The following is a 22,398-nucleotide window of genomic DNA, read 5'->3' as shown; positions in this document are numbered from 1 at the left end:
ATATTCATAGATGAGGAAAAAATTGTTAAAGCTCGATTCACAATTGAGTTGTGAAAATATCATAATATGTTACAAAGCTGGAATTGTGAGTAATAAATAATATTGCATGTAGAATACACTCTAAATATTGCTAGACCAAAAATTCAAAAATTGGTCTAGAGGTATTAGGTAAAAATTGTGCTAATTAGTTTTTGGTAATCGTGGTCGTTTTTTAGTATTTAATAGCATTTTTTTCACGATTTTAAACATTATATGATGGAGTAGGTCATGGTCTTAGCATGTAACCTAAAACGTGCCTATTAAATGAGGTTTTATTGTAAAAATTACTATAATTTTAGAATATTGATGTGCGCAAATTTCAAACTTTTATCGTGACAATTTTAGAATTTGTTAAATCTCAATTCGTATTGATTATGCCGAATATTTACATATATCGAGAAGTTTGTGTAACTTGCCCTAAGGCAAAATACCTTTCAATAACCCAGTTAACTTCTCGTAGAAAAATTTATATATGACTTTTTATCAACAAATGTTGAGGCATCTGAAGATACTGTACCTATCCGATTTTCTGTTTCAGAAGTTAAGGAAATAATTAAAAACTCCAAATCAGGTAAATGTCTTGGCAATGACTTCATTACAAGCAAGATATTAAGAGTCTACACCTAAAACAATAAGATTTATTACTATATTATTTAATTCTATTTCGAGGTTGAGAATATTTCCGGACGTATGGAAAACTTTCCAACATGCTCTTGTAGTATACAATGTCCCTTTTTGGCCGACTATTGTAAATTCATCAAATTTATGGAATGTCCTTTACTGGACAGTTGTAAATTAGAGATAATAAAAAAAAACTTCTCGTAGGGCAAATTATAGTAATAGCATAAAAATTGAAAATTTTTGCATTTCTACACGTTTCTGAGGTTATTGAATATTTTGACATTTCTTAGAAAAAATTGATGTATATATGTGTGAGTAGTATTTTGCCTTAAGACAAGAACTTTCCAATATATGTAAATAATCGACTTAAACAATAACAAACTAGTTGTGCTTGGCATCGTGCCTTAAGGCAAATTGCTGGAGCTTTATGTACCAGAATTAAATATTCGAGGAAAAAAATCAACAATCAATAAATATTTTTCAATAAATAATTGTTTTAACTGTTTTGAAAAGGATAATTATAATTACAGTATATTTTATCGTGTATGTAAAATTTTGTATGCTTGAATACAATTTTTAGTCCACGATTTTGAGAGCACGGATCAACCGATTTGAATAATTCGAAAGCTCAATTCGTATTTAAGAAGAGACGTGTTACTTAGTTTTTGGTGAAAGTAGGTCCATTCGTTACGGAGATACAGAGCAAAAAAGCTCTTATACTTTGTCTGTAAAATGTATAGGCTTTTATATTTGTTTATAAAATACGAATAATGAAAACTACAGTGTTTATAATAATCTATTTGAAAACATTAAAAAAATTATATTAATTATTAATAAATTTTTATCAATTATTAAGTATTTTTATTCCTCGTTTGTTTTTACGGTACGGGAGGTTCAAGCAATTCGCCTCAAGGCCATGCATCACTAATTTTATTTCGTATTCAAATAAAATTATATTGTAATCTTCTATATTGCGAATGATGAATGATGTCCAAAATAGAAGCTGTATTGTAAATTTCTAGATACCAGCACAAAAATTCTTAAAGCTTCAAGACTATTTTCAGTCCGTACAAAGTATCCAAAGTACCTCAACAAAATGATTTAGAGTCCTGTCGATTGTCGGATAGATTAAACGAATATCCTAGGCGCCTGACAGTGCAGAATCCGATATCCGGAAATGTCGAGGGCATTTAGAATTGGCGCGCAGCTCGCTGATTTAAATTCCGCGTTCGTACCACGAACCAATCACAGACGCACCTGAATAAACACGTAGCCGTGCATGTGCATCCCGGAACGAAACATTCAAATTACGCGCGCGTTTCGCCCCTACGAAATATGCAATTCGATACCACACTTCCGATGCTCGCAATGCAGGCAATTACTTGCAGAACCAATTTAGAATTAATTATTTCCGCGAGATGTACGGAATGACGACGACGTGCTAAATACTTTCTGAAAGGGGAGAAGCAGATTTATATTGGAGGAATTGAGATACAATAACCGTTATGGTATTACTTGTAACCCTAGAAGGGCTTGGTTATTCATGAACATCACAATTACCGTATATTATGATGATAAACAGGGTGTCATAGGACGTAGCAGCGGACCGGAGTAAATTAAGCCGAATGGAATAAGAATGAAATTTTTGGGGGTAAATAGTATATATTTTTAATTAATATTTATGTATTTGCTCGTAGTAGTTCTTGCACTAGATCAGCTTCTATAAAACCTACTATCATTAAACTATCGTTGAAGATAATAGTCATCAAACGATTCAATAGATAATTGAAGGGTTACCACGCCCAATTTTTTGTCGGTATTAACCCTTTCCACTCGGATGCCGCCGCTCTGGCGGTAAAATTCATATAAATCACGGAATTAGCGAGTCGAAAGGGTTAATACCAGAATTAAAAATACTGATATTTTCGGTACTCAAGCTCAAATTTTTCAGAACAAATTTATTAATTTTTAAATTGGATGTAATTTTGTTAAATTACTATTAAATTAAACTTTAAACAAAATTTAAAGTTACTTATATAATAAAAAATTAAAAACAAAAACCGAGAAAAAAAATAAATCTAAAAATATTTTTTTTATATTTGTACAAGCAACTTTTAATTTTATTCGCATTTTTATAGATAATATTAATACCGATATTTTACCGGTACCGGTTTTAAAACCCAAAAATATGGAAATACCGGTATTGAAATTTTTTATCGGTATTGCATTCCCTAACAGCGTATACTATCACGCGTTTAGAATATTTTTGTTAAACTGATTTGTGACATCGGTTTCAGTTTTAAAAAAATTACACTCTTACTTAGTTTTTCATAATCTCTTCATCTTAAAGGACATCTTCAGATTCGTTTTAAAAGACATTCATTTACCTTGATAAGACATTAAAGTCTTGATTAACAAAAATAAATTGTAACAAAAAAAAAATTACCTTGATCCTAGAAATGTCTGGATTGTAATTTAAATATTTTTCAAAAATGTTCAATTTTACACTGAAATATTATAAAGCATCAATAGAAAGGACATCTCTTCACTAACGAACTTGTGTATAAGTTTTGAGTTCAATTCACTCAATGACTATAAATACAAAATAAAACATCACAAATTTATATCAGCATACTCCTGTTTAATTTACGAGTGCCAATGATCTATCTACTTTGAATTATTTATGTATTCTAGACAAGCTTACAGACCTCTAATAATAAACCTTGCCTAAAGCGTTGAAGCTCCCACTCTATAGCTAAAGGATATAGGATATTGCGAAACCCTAAACTTTTCATGGAAAATCTTCAACCTAAGTTATACCTCAACGAAAATCGATCGAAATTGGCTATCTGAACTATAAGAAAAATATTGCTGAAACTAATTTGAAATAGACAACTATATAGTTAACAAAATCCTATCTCGGCATATCTATAGTGACATCTTTTAAATTGTTCTGCTATATATTAATTGAATTTAATAATTATAATAATATCATTTTTCAGAAAATGATAGAGTGGTAAATAATATAAATGGATGAATAATAAGTTTAATCCAATTACAAGAAATTTTTATTCATTTGTATATGTTTTTAATAAATCATTGAATCTGTTCTGGAATTTATCATGAACTAAAATATTAAGTAAAGCATACTGGGTAGAAGCTTATATCTTTTAAATAAAATTTATATACAAACTTTTAATACACTATTATTGCGGACAATAAAAAATACTTATTAGTTAGTGGTAATAAACATACAATTTTAATTTATGTTTATTACCACTTACCAGTTTCTCATTCAATCCTATTATTAGTGTTACTATAAAATTAACAAATTATTAGTAGATATTTCAAATACCGGATATAATATAAAACGCTCTATAAATTTCTATTCTATTAATTTCGAAACGGTTAACGTATTGCCATCGAAATTGGTACAAATAAATTTTTGCGACTTATGAAATCTATAAATTTCAAAGTTTTCCACCTTATGTTGGCAATCAGGATAATAAATAATCTGAATGGTATATGTACGAGAGTTTGTATTAGTTCTGCTTTTTCCATTAAGTGGCAAGTTGGCAACTAATATTATTATCATTCATATTCAATGCATCGATTCGTTAGCTGCGTATTGTACCGGCGGTTCAATCTTCTAGAAAACTTCCATTGCTCAATTTAACATTCAATATCGTGGGGTACGAGGATTAATATAGCAGAACTGGGAATAACTAATAAATGGAGAGAAATACAAATAAAGACACAAATTTGTGTTCGGACATATTTTCGTTTTATTATATTGGCCATGAAGGTGACAACCTTCAGGGCATTAAGCTTTACACGGAATGGTTGCTACTCCTGATAGAGGGAGTAGCGGAGTGTTTTAATTGAACTAGTTGTTCACTTCTAAAAGTAAAGTCCGCGAAAGAACAAGTATAATAAATAACCAATAAATATATCTTCTTTTATTATAATTAGTAACAAATCAGTGATTGTAATTAGAACTGCAACAAATACATAATATACAAACAAATCAGTGTTTAATACAGTTCACAGCTATAAGGGTTAAATTCTAACCCAACAACCTTAAAAATCGATGGAGAGTTTAAATAAATTTCATAAGTACGTAGAATAAATACATATGTTTAATACATACAAATGCAAATATACATACAAGTGCATAAACATATGATATCTCAAAAATTTCCACTATTTTTTTATATAATACAAGTGTTTCAGACGTTTCGAAGCTATGGTTTGTTTCATCATTCGCGTAAATATAAACTATTTTAATTACATATGGTCATGAATCCTCAAACATCACCTTAAGATATAAGACAATGTTCAAGTAGATATGATCATGTATAATAAAAATTACTTAGTTTTATTTACAATGATGAGACAAAAAATATACTAATTAATACATTATATTTATTAAATTTGGTATATTAATAAAAATTGTTTTTATTAGATATTTGCACAATATTAGTTTTCTAATAAATATAATACTATATAATAATGATAGGTTATACCTTTAAAAATAACATACCAAAATTTTAAATCGATATCTTAAATAGTTTTTGAGTCACAACCATTTAAAGAGTAATATAGTACATAGTATAACGATCATTTAATCTTTAAACGCGTTTTTCTCGAAACAGCATTTTCCGAATTTGCTGCAGCGATTACTCAAAAACAAATGATCACTATCAATTTTTTTTATATGTTCTATTTTGGGTTAAATTAGACTTTTTTTTCAAAAAAAACGCCGTCATTTTGTCAATTTTTGATTTTTTTTCTTTATAGTAGTTCATTTTACAGATAATATTATCTAGTTTAACGAGAATTTTTAAATTTCATCCACGTAGAAGGCTGGAATCCACGTAGAAGACCTTTTTTGTCGCGCCGTTAGAGATCGACGATAACTTAAAAAATATTCATTTTTTTTTTCAAAATTTTTACTATGTATTCTTAAAACATGTATAAATATATTCCTAAAATTTTGAAATGATTGCTAAATTAGTTTTTTTAATATAAATTCCCAAAAATCAAATTTTTTTTAGGCGGTTACACTAGTTGTGTCCCTTAAATAGTATTATTGAAAATTTCATGTTACAGCAGTTCCAACATAATTAAAGGTCACATAGTTAATTAAAAGAAATTATATTGTTATAAACTTTCATAATAAATATACCATTTTCATACCAATTAACTATATCAGTTTTTATCAGTTTATTAAGACTTTATTCAGTATTTAAATCCTGAATATGCCATCATAATCATGCTCAAAATTTACAATTGCTACAACATTAAACTTCCTATTGTCATTTTTAAAAAGATAGTAGGTCGACTAGAGATGTGTACCAGAAAATATTTAGGAGCTTTTGTTTTAACAAACATGTTTTTGATCATTTCTCTAGATCTTTCTCTGAACTTTCAATTGTTCGAATGTCATTTTTTACTTTCATATTTACCTTTTTTGTATAATATATGTGTGTTATCTTTTTTGCATTTTATCTGATGTGTTTTTCATGATAGTTTTCACTATGTATTAACAATTTATTGTATTTACACATATTTTTAACGATTTTTCAAAACATGTGGTCTATAATAATTAATAGCTTATTCAAATAAATGTATACTTGAAATTGACGAAAAAATTAAATTAAATTCATGCTTTATAGAGGCGTTAGGGCTCTAAGAATTAAGGTGTAAGTTTGAGTTTTATAAATGTCAAGAAACAACAAGGAAATACTTGTTAAATTAGTTAAATACTAATAACTAACAAATAATTATTAGAAGGACGCTTGAATATCTCAATGTTACATCAGTTATTGATATTTATATGGATTTTAGAAGGTAATCCATTTATTTTGTAATCAGAGTTATTTATCTTCTATTATTGGTCGCATGAAAATCCAAGAAGCTGAATCGCTAAGCTTTTATTAATAATATTCAATTACGCCTCTCAGCAAGTAATAAATTTTTTGCTCGAAAGCAATACTCGTACGTTATCGGTGAATCTTTTCCGCGTAAGCGATATTATTTAATATTTATGATCGAGTGTATTTTGTTCGTGGAGCAACAACGCCTGTCAATATATCGCTCATAACATATTCATATTTGTATTCATGGATATTCTATACTTAAGGGATGTTTTTCTTGCGTCGAGATATCTGCCGGCATACGTGATTTATTTCAAGCCTCAAACCGTATAAATTCAGGTAATACATCATAAGCGTGCAGTCAACAATATGATCTGAAAATAAGAGATGGACTTAGGGACAAAAATAATTTGTGGAAAACTATGAAAACTAGAAGGAGCTATCGATGGATAGTTATCCTTCACATGCCAACTTCTTTAATTGTCAATTTTCTTAGCTTGATGGTACTTTGTATAGATGGGTATAATAAAAAAATAGAAAAATATTTTTGATATCGAATTCGTATGGGCACATCTAAAATTAGTACTAGCCGATGATGATACAAAAATATTGCCTTAATCAAGTGATGAAGTAGGTTACTTTTGAAAAACATAATATCGTATTATATTTAAGATATTTAAAATATTTAAAATATATACAAATTATTTAAACTGATCAAAGTGTGGTAAATTTATGCATTAACAATTTATAATAAATTTAAAAACAGTATTACTATGATTTATGTATTATATTTAAATATAAATCGATAACAAATAATCTATAATGAAATGAATAATCTATAATGAAAAATGAAAATTTTTGCATATCCATTCCTTAGAAAAAAAAGGTGTTTGCATGTGTGTTTGGAAACAATTTTTTGTACACGATTCCGAGAGCTCGAATGAACCGAATTAAATGATTTAAAAGGTTATGTGGTTTTGAAAAACTAATGAATTATTTTTAGAAAAATATGCGCAATAAATTATCAGATATTTTATAGAGACTTTAATTTAATAGACGCGCGCTTCTATGTTTCTTCTCTAAAACAGATATTTACATTATTTTTTTCTAAATTTTCAAAAAAAAACTAGTTTTATTCTTATTTTAAACAGCAGTCAAACTTACTAGCTTTAAACTATGAGCTTTTCTGTCAACTTTTTACCAATATCGCTTTTTCTGACAACTATGACTTCTATGAGCTTTTCTGACAACTTTTTACAAATATCGCTTTTTACAAGGCAACCTTTGGCAAGGGTCTAATTAATTTTTGTATGTTTTTATTAATAGAATTCTATTATTATTAATAATGTTAGTTATTCATAATAAAAAATAAAAAATATCACTGTTCTGAGAAAAAAGACATGACCATTTAGTGTAGATATAAAAAAGTAAAGATTATCACTAAAATAGCTATTGAAATTTATTCGCAGCAATGCCAGGCAAAGCATTGTGTATATTTTAAAAATGTTATTCAAATAGTAAAAATATACTTTGATATTAATCTAGACATACAATTTTTTTTTAATAATTCTATATAATATAAATCAGTTCTTGACAAAACTTTTTGTACTTCATTGATTGTAGCATCTTATTTAAAAAGTTTCTCATTCCTAGAACATTATTTTAGTGGTTCCAATGATTACTACTTTAGTTTATTTATTTAATATTAAAATAACTCGAATTAATAAATGAAAATCTTAGACACTATTGAATGTTGTATATTATTATATGTTGTTTAGGTACTTGCAATATCTTTTATTCTCGATAAGCAAAATTAATTCATTTACTACTGATTTGGCCCTGTTAGAATATCGAGTGTGTTGCTAAAAGTAACTGATGTATACAAAAACACCTCACTTTCGGCAAGTATACGTCAGCATCGATCATTGATTACATTCTACGAACGTTATGATTAACATTGGGGTAGCAAAGTTTTTGTAATAACCGCCCTTTATCTATATTAATATTCTTGCATAGGCAAAAACCTGAATAAGTAATCAAATGATTATGAGTTTAAGAACTTGGTGATGAGCTATTGTAATAGTCACATAAAATTATAGTAACGAAATTCTAAATCTTTTCCAGGGTACATTGTGCTGCTGAAATTGGATAAAAATGTTAAATAAAATTGTAATTAGTTTGATGGATAATTGCATAAATTTTAAAGTTTTACACGTACTTTTCAAGTATTTAATATACCTACATCTAAACAGTTTTCTTATTTCTTACTTTGCATAATGCATTTTCAGAAAATGTGGCATATGTCGTCTACATGCTATCTATTTGAGATGTCAATACAATTCTTGTTTTGTATTTTTTATGTCTTATAGAAAATATTGCAATACTAGCAACACTGTTGAAATACAAAACATGTCGTTTGCAAACCAGGAAAGTGAGCTAGTCATAAAAAGTCAAAAGTACTCAAATGAGAGTAGATATTCTCATAACTATTTGAATAAAATTATTAATCAAAATCTAAATTAAAAAATATGAAAATTTTGTGTTCGAATTTAGGATCACTACCGTACACTTTGGTCGTTAGTTAGGTGCAGGATTTGTGATGATTATTTTTTATTTAATTTATTTATTTTGGAGAGTTATATTTATTTATTGCTAATATATCGAATGATTGTTATTTATATTTTTTTCATATTCAGTCGTATATAATCTTTTTACTTATATAATTGTTTCTATTAAGAAGATATTATTTGTTAGAGTAATATCTGATGCTTATTCTCAATTATATATTATTTTATTCATATTAAAGAGCAACAAGTTTTGAACTTCTTTCAATACGTACAGAATTATTTATAAAGATCAATAAACATATATCTTGAACTTTCATCGATGTTTTTTAGAAATGCAAATATTAATTTGGCCTAATGGCGACCTTTATCAATGTAATATTGATTTTGATATGACGTATCCGTAATTGAATGTCATACCAATATATAATTTCAATGTTAAATGTTTATCTAAATCATCTTATTCTATGATCACATAATGTCATAGCATTTAATACATTTACGAACATCAAACAGATAAATTGGTATTTGCATTTAAATGTACGATACTGAGAACTTGCAAATGTTTCATCAAATATCAATCAGAAGCAATATCTACTAATGTGTATTAAAACATAATTTAATATTACAAGTTCTGTTGGTGTATTAATCGACAATGTTAATTAAATTTTACATATGATTAATTATAGGAGAAATGTTAACTAATATATTAAATATAAAACAAGAATATCGATATGCTAATAATAAATTGCTGGTGTTGGGAAAAGTATTTAAGGAATTTTAGGCAGTAGACTAATTATGTTTGTTTGTGAAGAAATATTATTTTGATATACAAATTATTTCTTTTATTTTTTTATTTAAATACAAATTATAATAAAATTTATGAATTTATTTGTTCTGACATTTAAAGGTCTTGATCCTATGAGGAGATACCAGTGTAGGTAGAAATAACAATTTAAAATCAATACTTTTAAGTCAAAATTATATCTTTAAGTTATGTTTATGTAACATTGTTAGTTATCATTTATTTAAATTATTGAATTTCCAAATCAAATTATTTTTCGTATTTTGTCACCTAAAGCTAATATTTATATAAATTGGCTTGCAATCATTTGCGTTGAGCACCTGATTGCTTCTCTGATGTGAAAAATCATTAATGCTTAATTAAATGAAAACTGAATTTATTCGGAAAATTATGTATTAATCGACGACAAATTTGATCTCGTTGTTCGAGAGCAAACAATGGTCCATTCGCTTGTTTGCACTTTGGCGTCCTGATTGGATTCAATGCGAGTTCAGTTTGAGCTATTCGGTGTATACCAATTGCATCTGAATTTGTTATCTTCGATGAATATATTGTAACTTTATCTATGGATCCGATGCATTCGATTTTGATTCAATTTGATGATAATGTTTAATGATTAAATTCTGTCTTATCTTAATTTTAACGTGGTTGAAATGTATGTATACGTCCATGTATCTATGAGGTATAAAATATATACGATTTGTTTTTAAATCATAAAATCCTTGTATAGTTCATTACATCACACTTGAGTATTAAATAGCTTTTTGATTAGTATTTTTACAACGTTGTTATTCTTTCTCCTAATTACTCATTCCAAAACATGTATTTAAGGTGACCATAAGTTCCCCGGTTTGGCCGGGATAGTCCCGAATTTTCACCTCGTGTCCCGGTTACCTCGTGTCTATATGTAATATTTGTCGCGAATTTAGATTTTTTGTTCCGGATTGTTCCGGTTTTTTGAAAGTTATTAGGTAAATTACCAAAACTTATGAAAATTCTTTTCCAAATTAATTATGAAGAAAGTGAAATAGTATTCTATACAAGGCTCAAAGGCGAAAAGTATAAGATAAAATCTGTTTTTTTATTGTATCCTTAAATAGCGAATTAGCATATCTCAAAATTACTTCAACCTTATATTTATTATAATAACAATTAATTAGTTACAATATTTTGTAAATAAAAACTGTTCGTTGTTCTTTTTAAGTATAAGGTTTTGCCATCTATCCCTTGAATAGATTCAACAATTTTAACTTTAACATGTGGTTCACCCGGTTGATTTTGAATATCTAAGATCTTTTCTATTCAAATACAATATACATTTTAGTTTACTATTAGTTTTTATCACATATTTTAATAACGGTCAATTTAAACTTGTAAGTAATAAATTATACTCAATTTTATTGCATTTGCACAGCATAATGTGTCGTAAAATAACGAAGTAAAATAAAGGTATTTTGAGTGCACTGTTTTATATTATATTATATTAGTTCTTTCTGAAAATTAGCAATATTTTGATATGCTCATAATATATGCTTTTTAAGTGAATGCAATTTATATATACTAAACTGTTTTTATTCATATATTTTCTTGTATAATGTGCGTATTTTTTAAATACACAGACCACAATTGAATTATTTTTATTGTAATAATTTATATTTATTTATACATGTATTTAAAATAGTCGCCGTATTTGTACTAGTTTTATTTAATGCTCGACACAGAAAATTGTTGTTCACAATCAGCTAGGCGTATATAACGTTTTAAACAAATACTATTTTGTTGTTTGAATTTTTATGAATTTATTATTAAAATTTCAATATATTGTAAATGCCCGAAATATTGATTATATATATATATATATATATATATATATATATATACATATTATTTATTTTAGATATGCATCCTTGCCACATGAATACATTATGTTCAATTTTTCTATATCTGCGTCGCTCAGGCTATTTCTTTGGCCGATCCTTGCAAGCGGAACCTAAAGACAACATAAAAATTCAAATAAAAACAATTTTGAAATATCTTAATTTAGGTAATTAATAAAATAGAAAAGTTCTAATTTAGTTTTTGTATTATGAATATTAATGCTTGAAATACTGATTTATGAAAAAATTACTAAAAATAATCAAAATATTTATGACTAACTTTTGGTACAATGGTCATTTTTCCATTCCTTGAAAATGCATACGGTCCATAGTGCATTACACTTTCATAGTCGTACTTAACTCCATGTGATGTAACAATGCGTGAGTTGTAGCGATTAAAATTGTGTTCCAAACCTGATAATTGAATAAAATTATTAGTATCGAACATTCTTGCTGTACAAACTATGTTCTAGCACTATATAGAATTGCTAAATATTGAATATTGTTTCAAACCATTAATTATAATGAGGCAAAAAAATAAACCACGTGATATGCTTTGATGAGTTCTCATGGTTAATAAAAATGCATTTGCAATAACTCTTTCCACTCGCTAATTCTGAGATTTATATGCCGGAGTGGCGGCATTCGAGTGGAGTGGTAATATACAGTCCAACAAAATCATAATTTATATAGGACCACAACACCAAATTCCACTATAATACAGTAATCTTAATGCAATTACTAACTTTAAATTTTTTCCTTTAGTAAATGATACATTTAGAACAATTTTTCCTTCAATATTACATAAATATGTATTTTGTAACAAAAATTTCATCGTTTTCAATAGTGCATTCTTGTTGTGCAAGAAAGATAGTTTAAAATCAGATCAAGCACGCCTTTTCGCTTCACTGAGTTAATCACAGGCACCGCAAAATGCAGTTAGAAAAATTATTCAAAACGATTCTTATGCAAGATGACAGTAGTTTTGAAATCAAAATTAAGTATGTAACTCACACATTTAGTTTGTAAAATACTTTTTACAAAATGCAAAAATTTCCTTATAATCTTAAGTGCATTTGATTTCCTAAACTATTATTTTAGTTTCCAATAGTTTATTTAGTTTGTTATCCTTTTCACATTAAATTTGAAAGTAAATTTATCTATTAAATTATATTATTATTAATTACTAGAACAATTTGCATCTTCACGTAATGCAAATCATTTTCGACTTCAAACAATTACTTGCACACTTGATAATTAAAGAAATTTGCAGAACTCAAATTAGCAAAATATTTGTCACAATTAAATAAAATCACTTTATTTATTTTCCTATTTATTAGCAAACTGTTACTAGTATATTATACTGTGAAATTTTCTGTCTTTGTGTAACAATGCCAATACTATTTTATCTTTGTTGTACTTTTCCTGAAGAAAATATACGCTTGTACTTTGTAACAATGTTATGTATATCATGTACAATATTTCCATAACTTCTGTAAAACAGTTGTCATATTGGTACAAACTGCAAAAATTTCATTTGAAATGCTTACTGCCAAATGATATTATAATACTGTTTGCAAATGTTACTCTGACAGTTCTATGAGTAATGAATTCTTTTCTTCAACCTTCCAGGAAAAGTTTTTCACGGACTATTTCTAATAGAAATTATGCTATTCAGTTAACTCATTTTTTTAGATACAAACTTCTACTACAACTTCTACTAATGGTTACATGCTGAATATTGAAAATTCTGACAGATAAATATAATTTTGAAAACAGTGATAATCAAAATTGAAGTAAACTATTTATTAACATTTATGACAAATTTTAAAAATTAAAATAATTCTAACTAATAAAATACATAATTGCAATTGTGTATAGTGAAGGTATAGAAAGGTACAGAAAATTACCAAGTACAATTGATCAAAATTATTCTTTTTATCCTTTCGTAGATATGGGAGATTTTACTTATATTTTGGGATATCTCAAACTGTATGAAATAAATCTAAATACCCTAAATTTAGATAAATAGCTTGTTTTCTAATAAAAAAAATTAAATGTACTAATAATTTGTATTCTGTGTAATACACTGAAAACATACACTTAAAACTGTATGAAATATTGCAAGACTCATGTTTATTACACATTAATTTTAAACTGAATTGATTTTCTTTTAACTTCATGTCTTAGGGTAGGTTATGGTAATTGCGGTAATATACGAAAATTTTTGCAAATATAAATGCAAAATTTGAAATCTTTACGTTTCGAAGGTTTTTGAACATTTTGGCATACTTGAAAAATGGATGCATGTGTGCAGAATGTATGTACAAGCAGTATGTATGTACAAACTATTGATTTAACAAAATCAAATTTTTCAAAAAAAATTAAAGCATTTAAATTAAAGCACGATTATATGCAGCACTAGTTTACATTACTTTTGGTCACAACTATGAAATTCGGAAAAACTTATAAATAAATCTATGAGAAAAGTGAATTTAGATGTTAGATCTCAATCCGGTGGTTTTCGCAATATTCGGCTTATGTATCATTCACAACCGCTAATTCGTATTAAAACTAGTGGGTGTATAGCATCGTGCCTTAAGGCAAATTGCTGGAACTTCCCGTACCGTAACGAATTGTTCGAGGAATACTGAATGTTTTCAAATAGATTATTATTAATATTGTAACATTGTCTAATATTTATAAAAATTATATAAACTGAATTGCAAAGCTGAAATTATTTATTTAAAGTATATTAGAATTATTGTCAGAATTAAAAATACAAAATTTACGATACAAAATTTACAATATAAAACAATTTTTTTTGAAAAAAAAAAAGTTGAAACAATTTTTTTTTCCAAAATCAATTATTTTGTTAAGACAAGCAGAGAGTTCTTTGAATCATTTAAATCGGACGCTTAGTTATCTCAAAAACTGCCATTTCTTACATATTTAGCTCCGTATCTTTGAAATGGCTGGGCCTGCCTTTGCCAAAAACTAATCAATATTTCTCCCAATCATTACTAATTCAATGTTTTTTAGATTATTCAAATCGGATACTCCGTTCTCTCAAAAGGTCGATTTTATTTTCTTCACTCTTAGCTCCGTATCTCCAAAACAGCTGGACCTGCCTTTGCCAAAAACTAATCAGCTCTTCTCCCTATCAATGGAATCGAATGTTCTTTGAATCATTCAAATCGGTTGATCCGTGCGCCCGAAAACGTGACTGGATATTTGTATCCATACATACATACACACACACATCTATTTTTTCTGAGGTATGCCAAAATGTTCAAAAACCTTCAAAACGTCGAGAAATTTAAAAATTTTCAATTTCGATTTTCGGCCCATTACAATAACTTACCCTAAGGGAAGTTAATAATTAATTTCTACTTCTATTGTTTATTTATAATTTCTGACCTGGTATGATGTTATCCCATTTGATTGTTACATATTTGTCTCGATCGTGAGCAGATTGCATGTGGTAGAATCCGAGTGCGTGTAGAAATTCATGTTGAATCGTAGCACGGCGGAAACAGCCTACGCCCAAGGCGTGCGGTGCCAGGTTCAGCGTTTGGGCTCCGCCGCGCTGGAAACCCACCATGGCGTAACAGCCGTTCCTACGACCCTAGGAGGAGGATACTGATTATATCTTATTATCCTTTGTGAATATATAAACACACTTTTCTTATTCTTTTCTTAATTAAAATTGTATTTATTAAATTAATAGACTCAATACGAAATTATATCGTCACAAGGAACTCTGGTGTTAATCGGTAAATACTGTATTATAATGGGTGTACTGCCCTAGGGCAGGTCCGTGAGCTGAGTTAAAACTCCAACTCGATTCAGGGAAGAATAGTGTGAGACATTTCCCATTGCCATTTCACACCGCAGTGCCCGTATTATTGTACTATATATAACAATTTATGAAGCTCGGAATAACCGCTATTTCAGAAATTATAAATTGAAATTAAATTGATTTATGTATAGTTGTCTGCCAAATAGAATAATCCAAACGGGCAACGAGGATATACTTTGGCTCACTGCCGCATGCAGTTTGTTGAACAATCAATATATTTTTATAAATTTTCATAAAAATAATAAAACTAGTGGGGCGCATGGCATCGTGCCTTAAGGCAAATTGCTGGAACTTCCCGTTCCATTTTTCTTTAAATTAACATTGTTGAAAAAAATTAGATCAGCTATAAATTTTTGACAGAAATTTTTTTTTTTTAAAAAAAAAGGCTTTTAAAAAATGTTCTCTTTATTTTGAAGTATTTTGGAAATTCTGAACTTTTTTGCAATGCAATCGTACTTTACTTTAACTGTATGACTGTAACTGAGACGAATTATAGAAGCGCGTAAGCGCCGCGTTGTCGTCTAACAGATAAACATTGGAACCCATAGGAATATAAACAAAATTTATACTAATTGTTAAAATCGCTATAAAATATCTGATGACAAAATTTGTTGTGCATATGTCTAATGATCATTTTTGACCGCCAAATGGCATTTTTTTTACTTTTCACTAGATCTCCAAAACCGATAAACCTGCTTTTATAAAAATACGACCAATGCTTCATCTTGTCAATACAGGTAAAATGTTTTTTTGAATTATTAAAATCGGACGCTTCATTCTCTTAAAAACTAAGTTATCATTTATAGCACTTCTTGCCCCGTATATTCGAAACGGCGAGATCTGCCTATGCCAAAAACTAATCATCACGTTTTTTGAATAATTGAAATCGGTTGAACCGTGTTCCCGAAATTTGTATCAGCTCACACACACACGCACACACACATATACATCAATTTTTTCTAACATGTTCAAAAACCTGTGAAACGTAAAGATATATAAAAAAATTTCTTTTCGATTTTTTTACGATTACTATAACTTACCCTATGGGAAGTTAATAAAGCAATTTACTTCACTAACGAACTAAATGAAGAAAAAGTAAAAAATGTCTTTGATTGCGTTAATTCCGATATAAGGTTGGTATTGGGATTTTATTTTATATAACTAAATAACTTTATTTTGTAATGCATTGTCATTGATGCCGTTTTAATGGCACCTTTAATTAATGATGTTATATCATCATTCAAACAACATAAATTCGTAAATCATCTACTTTTTATTAGCAAAAAGCTGAATCAGGTAGAATTTGATACCATCATAATTATTAAATTATTCAAGGAGTTTTGTAAATATCGGAACAAAATGTAATCACAAGGTGCAAGGTTGAGACTATATGTTTAATGTGACCTAACCCAGAGCTCCAATAATTTGCTTAGTGATTACAAAAATGGAATAAATCACTGTTATGTTCAGATTTGTCAACTCAACCCGCTTTTCTTCGACTGCGATGTTTATTTTCGTTTATTGCTTGGTGTAGACACCAGAATTGAACGTACGGTTGAATAGTAAAAGTAAGAATAGTCAATTCCTTTGTAATCAACTACAACTGGACAACTAAAGTGTGTTTTAATCTTTGAGTCAAAAATGACGTACAGAACGAAATTTGGCAACCTAATTTTGACACTGCCGTTTTTTAAGCCTTCGTCACCATAAACAGTTTATAACTTTATGTTACCTTAAGATGCTTTTTTATTATTGCTGGTTTGGGAAATTATAACAAAAAAATGACGTGATTTTACATGTTTTGACGAATACCAAACAAAAACTAAGCAATTGATCAAATAACTCTTTGTACTGATCGACAGCTGAATTGCCTACTATCCAACCATCTAAGAATGAAAGCCGCTTAATTATTTATCAACCTAATATATTAAAATATTATTACCGTAACTCTAACATAATGCCTGTCTCCTTTCATCCTGGGTCTGACGGTGACGCAAGAAATGTCGGCGAATTCACGCAAAGCCGAATGTATGTACTCTTCTTGTTCCTCGCCTTGAACATACATTTGGAATAAATTAATAAATATGTGATAATGAATGCAATATAAAATGCATTAAGTGCTATTAGATAATTGTTCATTACTCTATTTACGAGTTAAAAGAGAGAGCTTTTGACTGACAGTTGTAATAAAGTCATAAACTTGGAAGGGTAATAACTCCTTGTTAGAATATATTTAAATAACTAAAATATAATTGTGTGAACAATTTATTCTGCGTATAGCATTAGTGTTTTTATTTGTTTCGAAAATCAGATAAGTGCACTAACTAAAATAGTTATCGACAATTTCGTAAGGAAGCACTTTTTTCGGCCACTTGTATCTTGATTGTCGAAGACCATTTCTTGTCTCAATTCCCATTGCAAATCTCAATTGATCTTTATCGAGTATCATATCTCCTTCGAATTTGTTTCCAAGGGACTCCCAAATACTGGCATCGTCGGCGTTAGCTGGTATCACAGGAACTACAGAAAATAAAATTTATATGGGTTAAATTTGACACTTTTGATAGTTCAGAGAATAAATAATGAGAATTTAAAAAATAAAAAAAAATTATTTACTTAGAACATTGAAGTCACCTAATTAACACGATAATAAAAAAAAAATTCACATGGACCGTGGTAACTTCATTATATAATTTAGTTGAAAATATAATAGGAAAACTTAATGTACACAAAAAATCTTTTTTGTCTAAATTTTTGAAAAAAAAAAACTATTTTTGATGTCACAGATATATAAATGACAATATAGCTCTTTATTAAACCTTTTTGCCAACAAAATTTTTATAACCATTTTTATTTTATTAACTTTCCGTAGGGCAAGTTATAGTAATCGCAAAAAAATAGAAAATGAGAATTTTTATATATCTTTAAAACGTTCTGAACATTTTGGCATACCTTAGAAAAAATGGATGTATGTGTGTGTATGTGCGTGTATGTGCGTGTGTGCGGATACAAATTTTCGTCGACACTTTCGGGAACACGGATGAAGCGATTTGAATAATTCAAAAAACATTCGATTCGTATTGATAAGGAGACGAGTTTTTGGCGAAGGCAGGTCTAGCCGTTCCGAAGATATGGAGCAAGAAGTTTCAAAAACGGTAACTCAGTTTTTAAGAGAACGGAGCGTTCGATTTGAATAATTCAAATCTAAATAATAGTAATTTAAAATTTAAATAATAATTTGAAAAAAAAAATTTACTTTACCTTCGATATTTCGTCTCTGTCCAGTTAAAGCAGTACGATTGCTTTGAAAAAAAGTTCAGAATTTCCAAAATATTTCAAAATAAATTTTTCTTCAGAAAGTCTTTTTTCAAAAAAAGTAAATCATAATTCTAATTTTTTCAGAGTAATTTTTTTTCAAAAATGTTAATCTTTTGAAAAAAATTTTTTTTTGGTAGGGAAAGTTCCAGCAATTTGCCTTAAGGCACGATGCCATGCGTCCCATTAGTTTTATTGTTTGTAGTAAGCCAAGAAATTTTCAGGCTTTGCTCCTGATATGCCAAGCTTTCGAAATATACATCAAATGTATGGACGCATCGGAAAGTGCAATGTCACACAAAATTTTTATTTATCTGTTTCTTTGGAAACTTATTTAGTAATAAATATCATTGATTTAAATATTGTTCCCATAAGTTCTGATCGCTGTTCAAATAAATTAAAAAAAAAAATATATATATTGTCCAATTTTGAAGAATAGAATTTTCTATAATGGAAAAAAGTTAATTAATTTTACTTGTCTATTTCCGTCGTTTCACGAAAGTGACAACTGTCACTAATTATCTTACAGTTCAATAAACGTTGTTTGTTTATTTATATACGGTTCTTACAATTATTATCAATCATCTGTCAACTGTAAATAATTACAGTTTTCCATAAGTTCCCTACAAAGGAAAGTGACTTCATTCAAACACTTGAAGAATGCTGGTCTGTACACACTTCCTTATGATTGAATAATGAATGAATAATGATATGTTGCACTCGATACAATTATTATGCATGTTTTCTTTTGTAATATTATTTATATTAGCCTTGCACAATACTTTTTTGCACGTAACTACGTTTATTAATAGTTGATAAATTAATACAAATGTTTCTATATCACGTGTTTTAACGCCTGTCTGGGTTAAGGAGGTGTTGTTAAATTTGAACAGCTGGTAAATTAATTGCTGTAATAGATTAAAATGATAATTAGTTTTGTATTTAAATTAAGATTTTTTTGCAATTCTGTTTTCTACATTTTGGCGGGTCTCATTTCATACAAGTAATAAATGAAGTTATTTTTCGGTTCTATGAAATGTTAAATACATTTCATATAAATTTAATTTATATAAAAAGGATTATTGTCCATCTATTACGATTTTGTAATAGTCACTTGGGCAAATGTAAATATATTACTATTTTATATTGACGAATAACAATAATTACAATACTAATTATAGCTGTTATTTTTTTATAATTTACTCATTACAAAAAAACTTCTAACTCTAATTGAAATTATGAATTAGTATTATAAAAAAATACTTTTTTCAAGGATCTATTTTTGCAAGCATCAAATAAATTTTAAACTTATAATATGGTTCACGATAAGTTTTATTACTTTTATATCTTTTTATAAGTAGTTGAGAATTAAAAGTAATAAAATATTCTGCCACAAATTACAGTACAGAGTTACCTTAATTTTATCTTAAACGTTAATCGTTTAAGTTTCATAATCAGGGCATATCGTAAAAGTGTAACCGAAAGATAATGATTTTCGAATCATTACCCATTAATTGCTATTATCACATTTTTTCCAAATGTCAGATTATATATTTTTTGCTAATCTATATATTTTAAAAACAATGAAACAATGGAATTTATATGTTAAAACACTTATATCAATTATAAAATCTTATAATACCTTTGTATGTATTGAATTCTTAGTGGGCTTTATTAGTAGGTATTAGTAAGAAAGTGGGCTTTCTTAGTAGGTATTTTTTTAAAAAATGATTTAAATATTACCTGTTGGTGCTGCTTCTCTAGCTTGATAGAATACATAAATATTTCGCAAAGGATATCCAAAACATGATTGCACTAAACTCATGTATATAAAAATGGCACTTATCACACACATTTTCTTAAAAATTATTAGATATTTTATCCTAATGATAAATAATTACTATTATATATATATATATATATATATATATATAATAAACTGATTATTTCCCAATTATTTAAAATTAGGTACTTCTAAAAAAACTATGCACTTCTTCAGTACAAAAATTTTATTGTTTTCTTATTATAGGCATTTCAAAATTAATAATAAGAAATAGTATAACAAGTTCTTGTTAATATTAATTAAAATCACTGACAATCCGAATTATTAAAAAAATAATAGGTCAAAAATTTATCAATGAAGTTATTTCTATTTATTTTTTTTGTTAAACAATATTAAATAGAAAAGACAAATTAATTAGTGAGAAAGAAATTATTATATTACTATAAAATTAACGTAAATAATCTAAGTTAAAAAATGTTATAATTTATAGGAAATCTATTATTTTAAAACACTGAACACTTTGCCAATAGAAAAACCACAACTGTTATAAATTTTACAATATCTTTCACTTTTAATATGGGTACCTCTACCGTAATAAGAATTGTGTATCAAACATATAGACGAAGAAATATATATATATATATATATATATATATATATATATATATACATATATATATATCTGCTACGTTATTTCCATTGTAAGAACTAGAACAGTTTAATTTAAGATTAACATTTTTATCATGTTTTGACATTTTCCACTAAAGGCAATTTTTTGCAAATTAAAGTTTATAGCCAGCATTTTAGAGCATTAACTCTCATTTAAAAAAAATACGGATATTTATTTTTGTTGCTTCTTCCTTGGATTCACATTTTTTTATCTGTTACAATGTTTGATCGTGGATTGATGTATGTTTATTAAAAGGTTTCGAATAGTTTGAATTTTGAAATGTAATTTAAAGTTACAAGTAACAATATTGATAATAAATTTAGATAAAAATGATAATTTAATGAGTAAAATCAAATTTTGTGAAAAATTTATAAAACTAAAGCTTGAATTTAGCTTAGTTACGCGAGCGTTTTGATAGTAAAAACATGATTTTTTTTATCATGATAATTTTTTTTGGTTTTATCTATGTTGAAAAATAATAATGAAATATTCAAACATATTTATCAACATATATATCTTATTTTTGTTGCTACTTCTTTGGATTAATATTTATTTGTTACAATGTTTGAACATGAATTAATGCATGTTCATTAAATTGTTTCGAATATATTAAATATAATTTAAAGTTACAAATAACTATAATAATAATAAATTTAGATGAAAATGATAATTTAATGAGCAAAATCAAAATAAAAATAAGATCTTTTTTATCATGATAATTTTTTTTTGGTTTTATGTATAATGAAATATTCAAAGATATCACGGGATTTTTTAACGTCTTTGCCGTTTTTTTCCTGTCAAATATTCAAAGAAATCTATCAACGGATTTTTTAACAAAGTTTTTGCCGTTTTATTTTTATGAAATATTCAAAGATATCTATCCTCGCATTTTAAACAAAGTCTAACTGCAGAAAATTTGACTTAATACTCTCATATGTACACATACTTTGCATCAATTAGCGATTGCTCACATATTCTATAAT

The 22,398-nt window shown here is 27.4% G+C and overlaps 1 protein-coding gene across 1 annotated transcript; it reads right to left on the bottom strand.

Moving 5' to 3' along the window:
• Positions 1 to 11,796: 11,796 nt before the first annotated feature.
• On the bottom strand, positions 11,797 to 20,787 carry LOC113383446 (zinc metalloproteinase nas-13-like). The gene is made up of 6 exons (XM_026621714.1): positions 20,706 to 20,787; positions 17,973 to 18,167; positions 17,590 to 17,699; positions 15,206 to 15,413; positions 12,066 to 12,199; positions 11,797 to 11,898 (listed from the first exon to the last, which is right to left on the bottom strand). The coding sequence occupies exons 1-6, from the start codon at positions 20,785 to 20,787 to the stop codon at positions 11,797 to 11,799; spliced, it is 831 nt and encodes a 276-aa protein (XP_026477499.1).
• Positions 20,788 to 22,398: the final 1,611 nt, after the last annotated feature.

The sequence above is a fragment of the Ctenocephalides felis genome, unplaced genomic scaffold, assembly GCF_003426905.1.
Source record: "Ctenocephalides felis isolate EL2017-DRISC unplaced genomic scaffold, ASM342690v1 CF-g0.4_SCAFFOLD_00845, whole genome shotgun sequence".
NCBI lineage: Eukaryota > Metazoa > Arthropoda > Insecta > Siphonaptera > Pulicidae > Ctenocephalides > Ctenocephalides felis.
The sequence above is the reverse complement of the archived record's forward strand: the minus strand, read 5'-3'. Positions and strand labels throughout refer to the sequence as shown.